Raw genomic sequence first — 16,367 nt, forward strand, 5'->3', positions numbered from 1 at the left:
AACACAAAAGCAAATTGTATTTGAAGGAAGCGCTTTTCGTAAAGAAATAAAATTACATATTTGGATGTCTTGTAATGTCTCATAGACATCATCTAGATGATTTCAAGATGGGGAGAATTATTATAAAGCATGAAAAAAAAAGGCTGCAGAATTACTGATATTACCAGAGAGATTGAAATCTCACATTCTACAAATCAGTGTAGAATGTAAGATTTCATTCTACTCAGCCTCTGGGCAGCAATTCAGACCAATGGAATGTGTTCCGGATGTTTGCTAAGATGTCAGCCTTGCTCTACAATGGAACATGAAAACAGATTTTTTGTTATAACAATAAAAAAAAAAATCAACACACCACAGCAGATCAGCTTGCAAGTTGGCTCCATTCAAGAGCAGGTATGTAGATATCTCAACAAACTATGGTAAGACATCTGCAACAAGTATGCCTATATGCCAGGGCTGTAGTCTGCGCCCCTTTATCTACAGTGTATCATAGAGCACATTTTCAATGGTGATGCATCCATAAAAATTGGAAAAGACATCAATGGACTAATGACTCTATAGATTACAGTCATTTTAGTCTGTCCTCTGATTCTAGATAACACTTGATCTGGCATGAAAGTGCTACTGCTTAGCATTGCAACAATGTTCTTGAAATTGATAGATATGGCAGTGCCGTGATCATGGTGTGACCATTCACCATGAGTGGTGAATGATATTGCAATGAAGTTCTTCAACATTATGTTCAATTGTTCCGGGTTGCTGTAAACCAAGAATTCGTTTTTATGACAATGTCACACCACATCATATATGAGCAGTGGACATTTATATGGAGACTGAGGATATTAATCGAATCAAATGGTCAGCATACTCTCGAGATCTCAACCTCAAAGAATATCTTTGGGATACATTCAGAAATTCAACCTCCAGAAGACAAACAAGCCATATGCATCCCTAAATGAAAAGTGGGCCAGTTTACCTAAAACACTCTTGAATCACTTGGTTTTAATCATGGTACAACATTGTGAGTGCTGTATTGCAATGTTGGGTGGACATATTCCATACTGAAACGTCTCTCTACATAGTTTTCTGTAAGCACTGTACATTAATTCCTTACTGTGTCCGTAGGAAAATTTGCAAGTTTTTCAAAAAATGTATTGCAATATAATTTGTACGAAATTTATAACACATTTTTGTGTAATTTATTATTTGTATAATTTTTTAGTATGCTGACAAAAAAATTTATGTCTGCATTTGACTGTCATCATCAAAATTTTTTCATATACAGATAAAAATGTAGTTCGTCATTAGCTTTTGAATACCAGTGTATTATTAAGGACTTCCATGGGATCACAACACATATCATGGGAGGGCTATCGTAGAAACACTAAGTCTATCATACCATTCTCTAAAGTCATTCAGCATCCAATCTAGCAATGCATTCTATGATCCAACTACCCTTCATGAATAAAAGCCTCATTCTTGCACAAATTTAAGTGATGTCTCCTTGTTCTACCATATTAAAAAATCTCCACAGTGTCAATCCATTAAATACCTCTCAACAGTTTATTAAAGGAACCGTATTACCCTATAATCTGCTCTTTACGAAAACTGTGCAGTTTGTGTACTCAGTCTATCTTCATAACCAATAATGTACAGTCCTGATATCAATTTTATTATATGCCACAATTCCCTCTCCATGGTTACTTCATCTCCTTCAAATCCTGGTGACCAGCTCCGAGTAGTACAATAATTTAGATGTATTCTGATCAAGGTTTTGTACAGTGTATTCACCAAACATATCTCTGCTGGTCCATGTCCTTCTCAGTACTGCAGCAATTTGTAGGTTATCTTAATCACCTTCACATGATATCAGTGGTGTATTTAGGTATTTAATGCCCCTAGGCCTGCAGAAAGTGCCGTCCCTCATATTTAATGAATGTGTTGATTTACATGCATAACCTATTTATATTGTAAATTCATAATATAAATATATATTATGACTCACTCAAAATGTCCTAGAATATTCTACGTCTTGCCCCTCACTCAGCGAAGGTATTTATCACGTCCTCGTAGTCCAGTGCCCTTGTAATATCACTCTCAATTTGCAGAACTGCCAAGTTGCTGAGCCTTTCTTCTGTCATAGTTGTTCTATGGTAGTCCTTCAACCTTTTGAGGGCAGAAAACGATCGTTCAGTTGAGCAATTTGTTGCTATCTTACACAGAAAAATCATAACAGCAGTGTCCAGATTGGGATATATATACACTGTAGGGTTTCCTGTCGAATTTTCTGTGAAAGTTGTAGGAATGTATTTATTTATAGGCCACTTGATTTCAGGTGCGGTCTGAAGTGCAGACATTCGTTTACATATTCAGGTTCAATATCAGTCAAAAAGTGTTCTTGAAGTTTTTTTTGCCCCTTTTATGACATCCTTTTCACATATCACATGCATTGTTGTGAGAAACCGGAACTCCTTCGAGCGGTTTTCATATGACACTTTTCTTCAATTCATTTCGAATGAAAGACTGTGTAAAATTGTGTCATAATTATCAGTTTTGAAACTGACTGATGGATTGTACTCGTCTTCATTTTCATTACTTTCATCTGCGCTGCCATCAAAAAACCTGGTGGGCTTTTTCTTCCTCTTTTTCTCTTCCTCATACAAGGCAACTCCACTAAGTTTCTTGCCCTGTTCTTCATAGGATTCATAAAGTAACTCTAATCTTTGAAATATTCTTCAAGGGACCCGAACACACACAGTCCCTATATCAATGATTACACTTTGTAATTTCTTGATTGTGGCATTCATTCTTAACAGAATATCACCCCATAGGCAGGTCATGATCTCAACCTCCAGTGACTTATGTTCCCATAGAATCCCACTTGCTTCACATCACATAACTTTCTTCTGGGTGGTGTCATTTTCAATTTTGGACAAAGTGGAAATCATTTCATTTCATCCCTCATGAAGACTCAGATAGGCATCATCACAAGCTGACCAACGAATAGGCGAAGAACATTTGATTACTTTTGCAGAAGACTCCAGGTTCTTTCTTAGAATACTCCACCGATGTGTTGAAGATGTGTGAAAAATACGTACAGTTTCTGAAAGACATCAAAAAATGCGGAAGAGTACTGACAGGATTCAGCAGCACAAATACCAATTAGAGACAGAGAATGTCCAGTGCACGGTGTGAATTCTGCTAATGGATTTATTTCAAGAATTCTTGCTTGCAGTCCTGTGTACTTGCCTGACATGTTACTAACATTATCATATGCCTGCCCTCTGCAATTTGCTACATCAATTCCAAGTTCGTTTAGTGAAGTTAAAACTGCCTCTTGTATCTCTTCAGATTTGCGACTTACGTTAAGAATGAAATTCAAGAAATGCTCCACAGGAGTTCGATGTTCTTTCACATATCGTACAATGGACAGCTGATCAACATGAGAGAAGTCTGGTGTTGAGTCAACACTTATGGAATGGTACTTAGCTATTATAAGTTTTTTCACAATAACTTAAATTTGATTACTTTCTCGCTGATTATTTTAATAAATTCCTCATATGTGACAAAGGAAAGACAGGAAATGAAACCTTTTCCTTTTTTTCCCCCTTTTGTCGATGTGCTCAGCAAGAAAGGGATCGAATTGACTAATTAACTCTACATACATCATTACATTTCCATGCACAGAACCGAAAATATCATCCTTTCCCATCAAAGCAAGTCCTCTACTGACCAATGTTTTTACAACTGCAACTACTCGTTTTAACACCTCTTTCCAGTACTTAATTTCTTCTTCTAGTTGCTGAGTTATTTGTACGTCAATTCTCCCTGCAAGATTTGCTCTTTGTTTCAGAGCTATCAGACAGTTCATATGACTAGTTGCTTTCTCGTGATGACTCATGACTCACTCGTGCTTCTGCATTTTTCCAGTCATTAAATCCACTGACACAGTGACTATCATGAGCTCCTCTCCACCAAAAAGGCAACAAGGCACACAGAAGATCTTTCCAGCTAGGAGAGTAAACAAGAAAAATCTCTTATTATTTTTTGCCTTAATCAGATACCTCTCATTGAGTTTCTTAGAAAACATGTCTTACTTGGTCAGGATAAGCTCTTTGTGATTTTTAAAGATCACTGTCTAAATTTTGTGGAAACCCGTTAACTGCGATATACTCGCATGTTACGTCATTTAGAATCCATTCAGCTGGGTCATTACTCACTATCACCTGTGCTGCCAAATTGTTGGGATTTGTTGCAGGCACGTCATTTAAAACAGATTCAATTTCCATCTTCTCAACCACTTCTTGTTCTTTTTCCAAATCACAATTACCATTAGCAGATACTGATGCAAAAAACTGTCCAGTTTTCTTGTCTTTGATACTATTTTGTTAATTTTCGCTTCCTTTTCTTTTCTCCTTTTCTTATATTCACTACCACTAAGTTGCTTTCTACAGTCACTCATTTTTTAAAATGTAAATAGTAATTTAAAATATGCAAGAAGTATCGGAATGATTCACACAGTTTATAACTTTTTAAAAGCAAAACAATAAAACAGTATTACCTCCACTCTGATGACAACATATGACAAGGGCACTGAAAACTCTAAAAATAATTTCAGATTTAGAACATCTTAACTGCCACAAAGATATCAGCATACTGAACTAAAGAGTTGAAGGAAGAGCAACAATTAACAATGTTAATTTGAATTCGAAATAATAAAGAAGTAAAAGTTGTTACAGTTAGTAAGAATAATACCGACACAAAATTAATTAGCATCAATCTCTCCCGACTGCGATCCCTATTGCCTTTGTGTCAAGTTCCCGACAACAATACAGTAGCTTTCCGTGCACGTGTATCGGTCTGTATAGTTATGCTGAATCTGATTACATGCAAATATTTGTTGCAGACTAAACTTACAATGAGGAAAAGAAAAATATTTCTCTACTTGTGAGTAGATGCAGCATATAAGGAACATGTTATAATTACAAAAATGAGAGCCTGGAAATTTCCGTCACACCTCAAAATTTGCTGCTCTAGGCTCGGGCCTATACGGCTTACACCTAAATATGCCACTGCATGATATGCCCCATAACCTTCATATTTCTATAGAACATACTTCAGGATACTTAACCTCTTCAACTTTGTCTAGCTTTGTTACACCAATATTATTATTCAGGCCTCCATGGAGTCAAAAGACTCATTGTGTTTCGAATTCAAATTAAGATTGTTGTGTGTCCTTCCTAGGAAACACAACGTCTATCATACCACTTCTTGAACTCATTGACCGTTCTTGCTCACACCGCTCACTCTATCAGGCAATGTATTCCACAGTTCAACCACCATCCATGCAAAGAAACCACTCCTCATCCTCTTGCTCACAGCTAAGACTATTATAATCACCTGCCTTATAATTCCACATCTGTTTCCTTTTCTTTGATAATCCCACATGTCTATTCATTTTCCAAGTGAAAACCACATGGTCACTCTCCCACGGGGGGGGGGGGATGTCGTTTCAGTTATTATTATTATTATTATTATTATGTGACAACCCCAGGGAGTCCAAAAACTCATCGAGGAAGAGTGTGCCAACAGCATCAAACGATTGATTCCCTTCCATCTACTAACCACACTCAAACCTACTTATTTTTTGCAAGTCATTAGTAGCAGAGGCTCTGCCAATCAACCAACCTTTGTTGGCAGCTCTTCTGATGTTATGACCAAATCCAAAACTCTTGAATCTCTTGTTCTCTCTATTACATGTTGACTAAGAGATCTGTCTCTCAAGAATTCCAGAAATTCCATTCCCTTATTACTACATGCATTTTCCTCTTCCCAATTTATACTGCTGTAGTTAAAATCTCCATTAACAATCATTCTTCTTGCACTTGGCAAGCTCAACTGCCTAAACATCTCCTGCTCCTCACCCTCTGAGCTCCTTGGCTAGCAACACCCAACTAAATATCCTGTTGAAAGTTTATTTTTCACTTGGTTAGACTATAATAAATTTAGTTTAATCCTTTATCCAAGTGTGAGCATACAAAGTTTGCACCTGAAAATATCTTCAGGACTGGGGTAAGGTAGTACAGTAGTAAAGATGACCTCACCATTTCTTCTGCCTGGTACCTCCACTTCTGGGCCTGGCCTCCATTGAAGAGACCTCAATAAAGGTCGAAACTAGTCTGGGTAGTGGCCCTTCCCTTAATGCATAACATTATACATGTCTGCAAGGAGATGTGTTTTGCATTATTGGAGATACTGAGATAGGAGTGATGTTAGCTTGGTCCAGCTTTGCTACGAGTTGCCCAGTGTTATACTACCTTACCACAGTCCGAAGATATTTTCAGGAGCAAACTTTGTTTGCTCACACTTGGATAAAGGATTAAACTAAATTTATTAAATATTCTGTCTTGCCCACGTCTACCTCACATCATATTCTTTCAAAACCATTAGTGTCACTGCCTTTCAAAGCCTCCCTTAGGGAAATATAGTCAGAAATTTCCCCATTGGTGGATTCCAAATACAAACCAAACACATGATCATACATTACACTGATGCTCTCATTCATTTTCATGTCCAACAACATCTTTACCATGCTCATCACCTTTCTAGCCTGCACTTTATACTCATCATAGATCCAATCACCATCAACTGTCTTATACCTCCTCCATAACATTTTCTTCTCCAGCACAGCTTGCTTGATTTCGCTGTTCATCCATTTCACTCCTAATCTATTTATTCACTTAATCCTTGGCATGCAGTTATATATTGCTTTTGTCAGATACTGCCTTGCGAGTTTCCATGCATTATCAACATCTTTTCTGCTCAGCTCATCTACCCAACATACTGATTCTAACTTACTACAGAGATGCTACTGACAACCTTGATATGAAGAAATAGAAAGATTATGATGGCATTGTATAAAGCCTTGATCAGGCCGCATATGGATTATTGTGCATACATTTGGTCGCAAGGTTTTAATGGTTACAAGGAGAGGTTGGAAAGGATCTAGAGAAGATTCACAAAGTTGGTGAGTGGTCTTGGGAATGTGGAGTATGAGGACAGATTAAAAGAATGTAAGTTGCACAGCCCCGTGAACAGGAGGAGGAGGTTTTCATGTCACCTTTATCATCTCTAATTTCTTTTACAGCACTCTTTCCTTCATTTCTGAGCTTCTTCAACAACCTCCAGAATATCGTGCCATCTTCTTGATATTTATTTTCTATATTCTTACCAAAGTCTTTCCATAACTTTTGTTTAGCTAGTTTTACATAATATTTAGCTTTCTTACATTTGCCTCAGTATTCTCTAAGAGCACAAGCTGACTTATTGCCAGGAACTTTTGATAAACTTCCTTCTTTTCTTTCACTGCATCTTTAACTTCCTGTGTACATCATGGAGTTATGATTTTTCTATCCTTGCAGACAACCTCAATACATGCCTCTCTGGCTGAATTTATCAGTGTTTTCTTCAGGGCTTACCACTGAATAGCCAAGGTTTTTTTTCCTGTTCTCAACTTTTTTTTTTTTCTTGAATAATGGTTGTGTATTTTAGTCTACAATTCACATCTGAGAGTTGCTCAACTTTTATTCGCTTTAAAACTTTCTTACATGTTCTTCTTTGAAATTCAATTTTATTCTGCTCAAGAATAAATGGTGATCACTTCCGATTTCAAATGTTCTGTACACTCTGGTGTCTTGCACTAGGGAGAACACATTACTATTGACAATAACATAGTCAATGAGACTTTTCTTATTCCTTACCTCTTCTCTCCATGTGAGTATGCACACATTTTTATGATGGAACATGATGTTATTAATAACCAGTGCTTGTCCTTAGCAGAAATTCAACAGGTATTTGCCATTATTATTAGCTTTGCTCTTTTTCTCCAAATTTTCCCAAAATATTTTTGTATGTGTGACAATCATTTCCTACTCTGTTATTTAGATTCCCAACAAGGACCAACTTTTCCTTTTTCATTGTGTCAGTTGCTTTCTCTAAAGCCTCAAAAAATTCTTCCACTTTTACCTTAGTGGAACCTTCTGTGGGATCATAGGCACAAATAAGTCTCATTGTCCAGTTCCCCATTCTGATATTTGCCTACATCACTCTACTTGAGGCTGTCTGCCATTCAGGATTAGCCTCATATTTAGTGTTGAATACTATGGCTACTCCTTCTTTTCCTTGATTATCATTGCCTGAATATAATATTTTGTATTTATTGCTCAGAAAGATCTCACTTGTTTTTGTCTTTTCTGTTTCAGATCCCTTTTATATCGATCTGGTACTTATCCAATTCCTCAGCTAGCTCCATTTGTTTGCCATTTAAGCTTCTTATATTGATAGTACTGATTTTGAACTCTGGTGATATTGAGTTGGGGGGGTATGTTTTAGGATTTGTTCCAATAGCTGAATTTTTGGTGTTCTCTTTTTGCTTTCTCTAAAGCCTCAAAAAAAAATTCCTCCACTTTTACCTTAGTGGAACCATTTGTGGGATCACATTCTATGATCCCACAGAAGGTTATATGGCGAAAACAATTTGGGCGGGGTAGATCTTATTAAACAAGGTGACGACCCATTTGGCATGAAATTCTGTCATGTTGTACCATCATTTTATATTTTGATTTAATCCAATAAAAATACAATTTGGTTGGCTAATTCTGAAATTGCCAGCCAATCCTCATATTCATTCACTATCCAGGTAGATACCTAACAGGGTGCACCACAATAAGATGAGGATTGGACATTAGGTCAGAAGCCCTGGTCGGTTCTCCGCATTTCTTTAAAGGTTATGTGGAGGTCTTTTCTCTGTTATACCGCTTTGACCCATAAGCACCCAAATTGCATGTGTTCTTGTGGCCATTTTTTTTAATGTTGAGCCCATACACGAGAGATTGGTAAATCAGCCTATAGTACATCAGTACCGTGTATGAGTTGGGAAAGAAGGTACTTGTTCACATTGGATTTGAATGACTGTATGTTGTATTCTTTAGGGAACATATCAAGGGGAAGACTATTCCATAGTAGAGCAGTTGCAGGGATGAAGGAGGAGGAGAAGAAACTTGTTCTGTTGGTTTCAAGGTGCACTGTGTAGGGATGTTGAGCAGCAGCGACATGTGTTCTGTAGTTGGATTGATGGAATGCTGGCAATCCAACTACAGAAGTCCTGAGACAGACCAAATGATGGTAGTGGTAGAATTACTGATGCTATTTCAGATGAACATTTTCCATGGAAATATTTGTAGAAAAAACATAGCGCAGAGACTGATCATCTGTGTGAAAGTGTGTGTGGGGGGGGGGGGAAGAGTGAATTGGTAAGAGATGAGTCATTAATAAGTCTGACTGTTCTTCTCTGTATGGAGTCAAACATTTTGAGGAATCATTTAGGGCCATACCCTATATGTGGGAGCAGTATTCGATGGTTAGGCGGATTTGTGATTTGTATATTTGTATAACGTTAACAGCTGTTCGGGGGTGAAGTAACAATCTGAGATTTCTCCAAGAAGAGAAATCTCAGATTGTCTGGAGATTTGGTTGTTGTCAAAAATAATACTGGGAGAAAATAGTTCTTTTTTATGACAAATGAGACAGTACTAGGTTTTATTTGCATTGCAATTAACTAGGTTATCTGAACCCCATTTGAGGATGGCTTGGCGGTCTGAATTCAGGGCAGTGGTGGTTGCTGTTCTGTAGGTTGTGGTGAGTTGTGTGGAGTAAGGTTTATCAAAAGAAAGGGAGGGGGTGCAATGTGCTGTCATCTGCAAAACCGTGTATTGGGTTGGAGGTAAGCTGAAGTAGGTCATTGATATATAGTAGGAAGAGAGGACAGAACCTTAAGGAACCCCGGCACTAGTTGAATGGTGAGAGGATAAGGAGCCATCTGCCACCACACATAGCGCACGTCCAGACAGAATGCTGGCAATCCAACTACAGAAGTCCTGGGACAGACCAAATGATGGTAGTTTGCTTAGTAATTCTCTTTGCCAGACCTGGTCAAAAGCTTTGGAGATATGAAGCGCAAGCACTTGAGATTTGCCAAACTTCTCCATGGCATTTGTCCAGAGATGGGTGACATATGCGAGTAGATCTCCTTTTGATCAGCAGCAATGGAATCCATGCTGGAAGATGAATGTATATTAGATGGATAGCTTCAAGTTAGTGTAGGAGTTGGGAATTGATGATTTTTTCCATTACTTTAGACAGGACTGAGGTGAGCGAGATGGGGCGGTAGTTGGATGGCAGTGACTTGTCACCCTTCTAGGGAACAGGTTGAATATAGGCCAATTTCCAGGCTGTGGATACATACCAGTGGAGTATATATACTCCACTGGTATCTTATGAGCACCAGACATAAGACAGTATATATAAGTGACATAGGATAAGAGACAGTTCTGGTGGGCAAACATTCAGGACAATGGAGGAATGCCATTAGGGCTGGGAGACTTTTTTGTATTTGGATAGTATTTTGCTGATCTCTTTCAGGCATTGTATGTTGGGCATCTGGAATGGTTGGATGACATTTGTCAATTGTATGTGCATTGGAAACAAAGTGTGAGGCCAGGAGATTGACCTTTTCTGTAGGTGATAATGCAATGGAGCCATTTTGGTATGATAGAGGTGGGAATAGTGTTTGCCCACCAGAACTGTCTCCTATCCTATGTCCCGTGCCAAAGCAATCCCGATTGCTTTGGTTGGGACCAAAAGGCTCGGCTGGCATTTGGACAGGCTGCTCGTTTCCTGCTTTTTGCTCTTTCGAACTCTGTTTTGGAAGCATTGATTGTTTTCTTTTTTGCATTTATTTCACTTGGGTATAAGTTCTAAAAGAGGATGGGTTCTTGATTTCAGCCAGTAATGGTATGTTTGGTTTTTATTTGTACAGCCTTGGTGCATCTTTTGGGAAACCAGAGTTTAGTTAAGGAACGGCAGGTCAGAGTACTGTGGGGAATGTATGATTCCATGCCAGTGAGAATTACTTTGGTTATGAGTTCGGTGCATGTGTTTGGGTTGAAAGGTCGGAAGCAATAGTCTAACCATGGATTAAGAAATAGAAGTTGTAGAGGCTGTCCCACTTGGCACGGTCATAATGCCAAACTACTCTTGTATGGGAGTGGCTGTGTAGTTTAGGTCAGAATTGCATAGCAGATTCTCTAAATTCACTATATATTTATTATTATTATTACGGGCAACTCCAGGGAGTCCTTAGACTCATCGAGGGAGGCCCCAAATCATGTTCATCACAACTATTCGACATTCATTCACACAGTATCTATCATAACTCGCCTTAAACTCATTCACTGTCACAGCACCCACCACAGACTCTGGCAGCCCATTCCACTCATTCACCCCTCTAAAAGTAAAGAACCCAGTTCTAACACCCTTACTAACCACACTCTTGCCCAGCTTCCATGGATTCTCTAGTCCTCCCACAACCAGCCCTATTCTCAAAAATATCTTCTGAATTAATTTTATAGAAACCCTTCAGTAATTTGAATGTCTCAATCATATCTCCCCTCCTCTGCCTATCAACTAATTTCTGCAACCCACAAATCCTCAACCTGTTCTCATAAGGTTCATTCCACAGACCTGCTATCATCTTGGTCACTCGCTTCTGGATCCTCTCAACCACCTCCCCATCAAGAAGAAACCTAGGTGACCAAATCTGGCACAGTAGTTGAGATGGGGTCTTATCAAGGCTTGATAATACAGAGGAACAATAACATGCTTGTCTCTGCTCGTCAACATATTCTTCAGCAACCGAGTGATTTGATGAGCTGATTTGGCCATTTTTGCAATGTGCCCCCTAAACTTCAACTCCTTATCCACCAACACTCCTAAATCTCTTGCCTCATCAATTTCCTAGAGTACAGTTCCACCAATGTAGTAAACTGCTGCTAATCTTTTCACCCCAACATGTATAACCTTATATTTTGCCACATTAAATTGACATCCATTCTCCTTAGCCCAGACCTCCAGTCTATCCAAATCATCCTGCAAAATTTTGACATCATCTGCATTCACTATTGCCCTACCCAACTTTGCATCATCTGCGAACAAATGAACTGTTCCTCGCAGATCCTTTCCTATATCATTAATGAACAAATTAAACAGCAGTGGTCCAAGAATAGATCCTTGTGGCACACCATTAGTCACAAGCCGTCTTTTGGACTCTACTCCCGAATAAACCACTCTCTGATATCTCTCCGTCAACCACTCTCCTATCCATCTCACCAACCCTATATCCATCCCGATATGCTGCATTTTACTGATTAGAATTCCATGTGGTATCCTGTCAAAGGCCTTAGCAAGGTCCAGTAGAATCACTGTAAACCCATTACCCTTATCCAGTTCTGCCGTCACTGTGTTATAATACGTGAGCAAGTTACTAAGGCATGACCTACCCTTCACAAAATCATGCTGTCCCCGATACAGTATCCCATTTTCATCTCTCCAATCTTGTATTTTCCTCTTGACTACTTTCTCCAAGGCCTTGATAACGATTCCTGTTATGCTGATTGGCCGGTAATTTTCAACAGCAGCCTTGGAACCACCTTTATGCAGCAGAACTATTTTCCCCTCTTTCCACCCTCTTGGGACTAACCCAGACCCGAGACTCAAATTAAACAAAATGGTCAAGGCACTGACAATTCTTTAGCCGCTTCACGTACGACATGAGCTGATATACCATCCAATCCCACAGATGCATTGAGGTTCTGTAATAGACTATTTACCTCTACTTCATTCATGACAATTCCAGTATAAGCTGTTAGTTCTTCCATTCATGCAATGTCACCACCTGGATGATATACTCTTGCAAAGTGCTTGCTCAGTAATTCCACTATATCGACTGATTCGGTTACCTCCCTATCCTCAGCATTTTTTAAAATCGTTTGGCATTGAACATTTTTCCTTTTACTTGCAACATATTGAAAAAACTGTTTGGGATTCTCTTTGGCCTGCATGGCCAATTTTCTTTCATAATCCGCTTTTGCTTTTCTTACCATCCTTGTTACCTTCCTGGTCTGAGCTTTATACTGTTCCAGCACCTGCTGGTCACCTTTCTCCTTAAATTCCCTATTTGGAAGGGTCATTGGTCAGGAAGAGTCTAGGATATTTGGAGAGTGGTTTGGGTTATCAGGTATTCTGGTTGGCATCTGAACGTTTCAGCATCTCTGCTTGCAAGGGTGTTGTGGATGTTATAATCTCCTAGGAGAATGATTTTGCTGTTGGGAAAGTGGGACTGGAGAATGTCAATTTTTAAGGAGAAGAAATTGAAGAGCTCAGAGTGGTTGGTTGCATTAGGGGAGCAACAGAGACAGCATATGAATTTGACTAAGTTGGGTAGGGATATTTTCATCCAAAGAAGGTCAAAGTTAGATGTTCCAAGTTGGGTGCTCTCTGGCAAGGTATGTCAGAGAGGATGTTTGCACAGCCCCACCCTTGGGTCGAAAGGAGCTAAAGAATGTGTAATTTGAAAGGTTGAGGCGAATAGTGCTGGAGGGAGGTGAGATTTGAGTTTCTGTCAGAAAGAGTAGGTGGGGTTTGGTAGACTATGTGGTAGTGGACACAATTATGGTTAGAGTTTAGGCCACAGATGTTGGTGAAGTGGATCTGTAGGGTTTTGTAGGTCATATATTTACCACAGGGGTCTTGCAGATTTCCTATGCAGTGCCTGTATACTAGTCAGCATGGTGGCTTCTAGTGGCATCACTTGGTTTTGGCACCAATTTAGCTTGTCTATAGTTGATGTTCACACTATACACAATAGTGACTACAGCTAATTCACATTAGCTGTAGTCACCATTCGTTTTTCTGCAAGTAGTCTTCGAAGTTGGTATCCTTGTTCTCTTCATGCAAATGATAAATCTGGTTGAGAATGTAAGCACGATTGCAAACAAGTGTCTTTGAATTTGTTGTTGATTGCTGTTATTAGTTTTGATGTGCTTGTTGGCATGTTGTCACAAGTCACTTTTATGAGGCATAGAAAGTTCATTCTGTCCTTCTTTTGTTTATGGATCCGAAAGGATGGCACCTGATATTTTTAGGATCAATGTGGCATTCTTCTGCTACTTTGATGATGTCTTCTTTCAGCTTGTCTGTTTTCTTTTGGAAAGTTCAAAATGACAGTGTCGAATTTTGTTTTTGCCCTCCATTGAGTTGTGCACCGTTGATGCGATTATTTCATGGCGTTCATTCATGGGGAAGGGTGAACTTGCATTGTGACACTGATCGTCAGTTGATTCGAGCTTAGTTTTTAGTGCTCATATTTTGGAGGAAAGAGTTTCATTCATAGCAGTGATGTGCTGTTTGAGGTTTTCAATTCGTTTGCCTAAGTTCAGGAACTGTTTTACAGATGGGAGGCACATCGAACAGAAAGAGGGCTGGTTAAGGTCAATATATATTTTGTACACCGATTCATCCATTTCTGCACAGGAAGCATGTATCCAGTGGCAACAGAATTTGCACATTATACTCTTTTTTTACTGCTGATATCAATTATGCAGCTGCAGCAATTTGTGGGTTTATCGGCAATCAACAACGCTATGCTGGCGAGACACGGGCTGCTTGTTCGTCTTCTTTGGCTTTTGCTGCTGCCATCTTCGCTTCTCACATTAGGCATAGTGGGCACTTGTACATGGCCGATTTTTAGGTCAAATTATAACTGGTTTCATGCTCTTAAAGTACTTACAGGTCATGCTGGAGTTCTCTGCTCCTGAGTACCTGCTATTAAGATTTCCATTTGATATTTAACTGAAATGGGAAACTCTTGCAATTTGCCTGTATGTAGAATTAAAAACCTGAGTTATAATTGGGAAGTTAATTAGTAAGTTAGCCAATGAGATTGGCTAACTTACCTTCAAATGAATAAGCCTATATAACGATTCGCCTTGTCACAATGAGAATCAAACCCAGGGATTTTTCAATCCAAGGGAACAATGTCTCCTTGTTCTTACAATTGTACTATGGCAGCACAGTTGGAAGAACTGGTAATGTTCTTGCCAGCATGATATTTAATTACATTGCAAGAATATTTTGTTTTTGGTTGAAGCCAATAAAGAATGTAATTTTTCAAGTCCCAAACTACTAGCTAATTTTTGTTTGTTCATTCAGCAGCAAGACAGAGGCACACCAAGATAGGTTAAAGGGTGGACACCTGGGCAAAAGTCCTGGTCTGATTTTTCACATTACATAAAGGGTAGATGGAGGACTTCCAGTTATCTTGCCTTGATCCTTTAAGTAACCTCGGATATTACTAGCAATGAATCGCTGTTGACAATTAATTGATGAATAATTTTTATGGAAGTTTGGCAACTCCTATAGGTAAATAGGACTTCTCCATTACTTCCACCTTAGTATCATCACCTCTGGGTCTGGTTCCCACTGATAAGACCTCAATAAAGGTCAAAACCGGTCTTGGTAGTGGCCTTTCCCTTAATGCATAGCAGTATATACATGTCCACAAGGAGATGTTCTTTACATTATGGGAGAAATAAGGCAAGTGATGAGAACTTATACCACTTTCACCACGAGTTGTCCCAGACTTGAAAGTAATTCAGGCACAAACTTTGTTTGCTTACACTTGGATAAAGGATAAAACCCAATATATAACGATGAATAATTTGTGATATGATTACCGATGAAGTACTGTGTTGCCAAAAAACAGAAAAATTTAATAACAGGAAAGGTCTAGATTAAGAACTTTATAAGTATATGTAAAAAAAAATTATTCTTAATTTGCATTCGAGGATGACTGTTTCATCTAATTTTTCTTCTAATTCCTGATGCTTCCATTATGTATAAAATATTTCTAACCTTATAAAGATTTTCTGCCCATGAATTGAAAGTCTGTTCTTGTCCCCTGAGTTCATCACCTAGTCCAACTGGCAGGAGGGATTCAGCTCCCATTGTCGATAAACATTCATCAACATTTTTCCCAAAGGCACAGAAAGTCGGATACTGACTTGATCCTAAAGCAAATACTGCATACCTAAAATTAAAAAAAAACAGATAAAATAATAAATAATAATAATGAGATTCGTGACATTCACTTAAATAATAATGAGATTCATGAGAAGAACTGAAAATACACATTATTATACAAAAAAAGTAAGTGAGAATATTTTAATAGAACTAAAAATAAAATCAGTAGAAGAAAAACTAAAGAAATATAAACAAAATTGGATAGAACATGTAAACCAAATGGGCCAACACATGATCCTAAACCATTAATAAAATATAAACCAATTGTGAAGAGAAGACTGAAAAGAAGAGGCTATTAGATTAAAAACTATTATTATTATTATTATCCAGGCCTCTATGGAATCAAAAGATTCATCACAGGAGATTGTTCTTAGGAAAAACAAAGTTTATTA

At 38.4% G+C, this 16,367-nt stretch overlaps 1 protein-coding gene across 1 annotated transcript in view; it reads right to left on the reverse strand.

The window, feature by feature from the left end:
• The window catches only part of LOC150107076 (nitric oxide synthase, inducible-like), a 317,964-nt gene that overhangs the window by 117,232 nt on the left and 184,365 nt on the right, over positions 1–16,367 (reverse strand). The window contains exon 10 of the mRNA XM_090391607.1: positions 15,808–15,982. Within this exon, the coding sequence (XP_090247733.1) occupies positions 15,808–15,982 (175 nt within the window). The remainder of the gene's footprint in view (positions 1–15,807; positions 15,983–16,367) is intronic.

This window comes from Typopeltis vanoorti, chromosome 4 (assembly GCF_054136105.1).
Source record: "Typopeltis vanoorti isolate ZY-2024b chromosome 4, IOZ_Tvanoo_1.0, whole genome shotgun sequence".
NCBI lineage: Eukaryota > Metazoa > Arthropoda > Arachnida > Uropygi > Thelyphonidae > Typopeltis > Typopeltis vanoorti.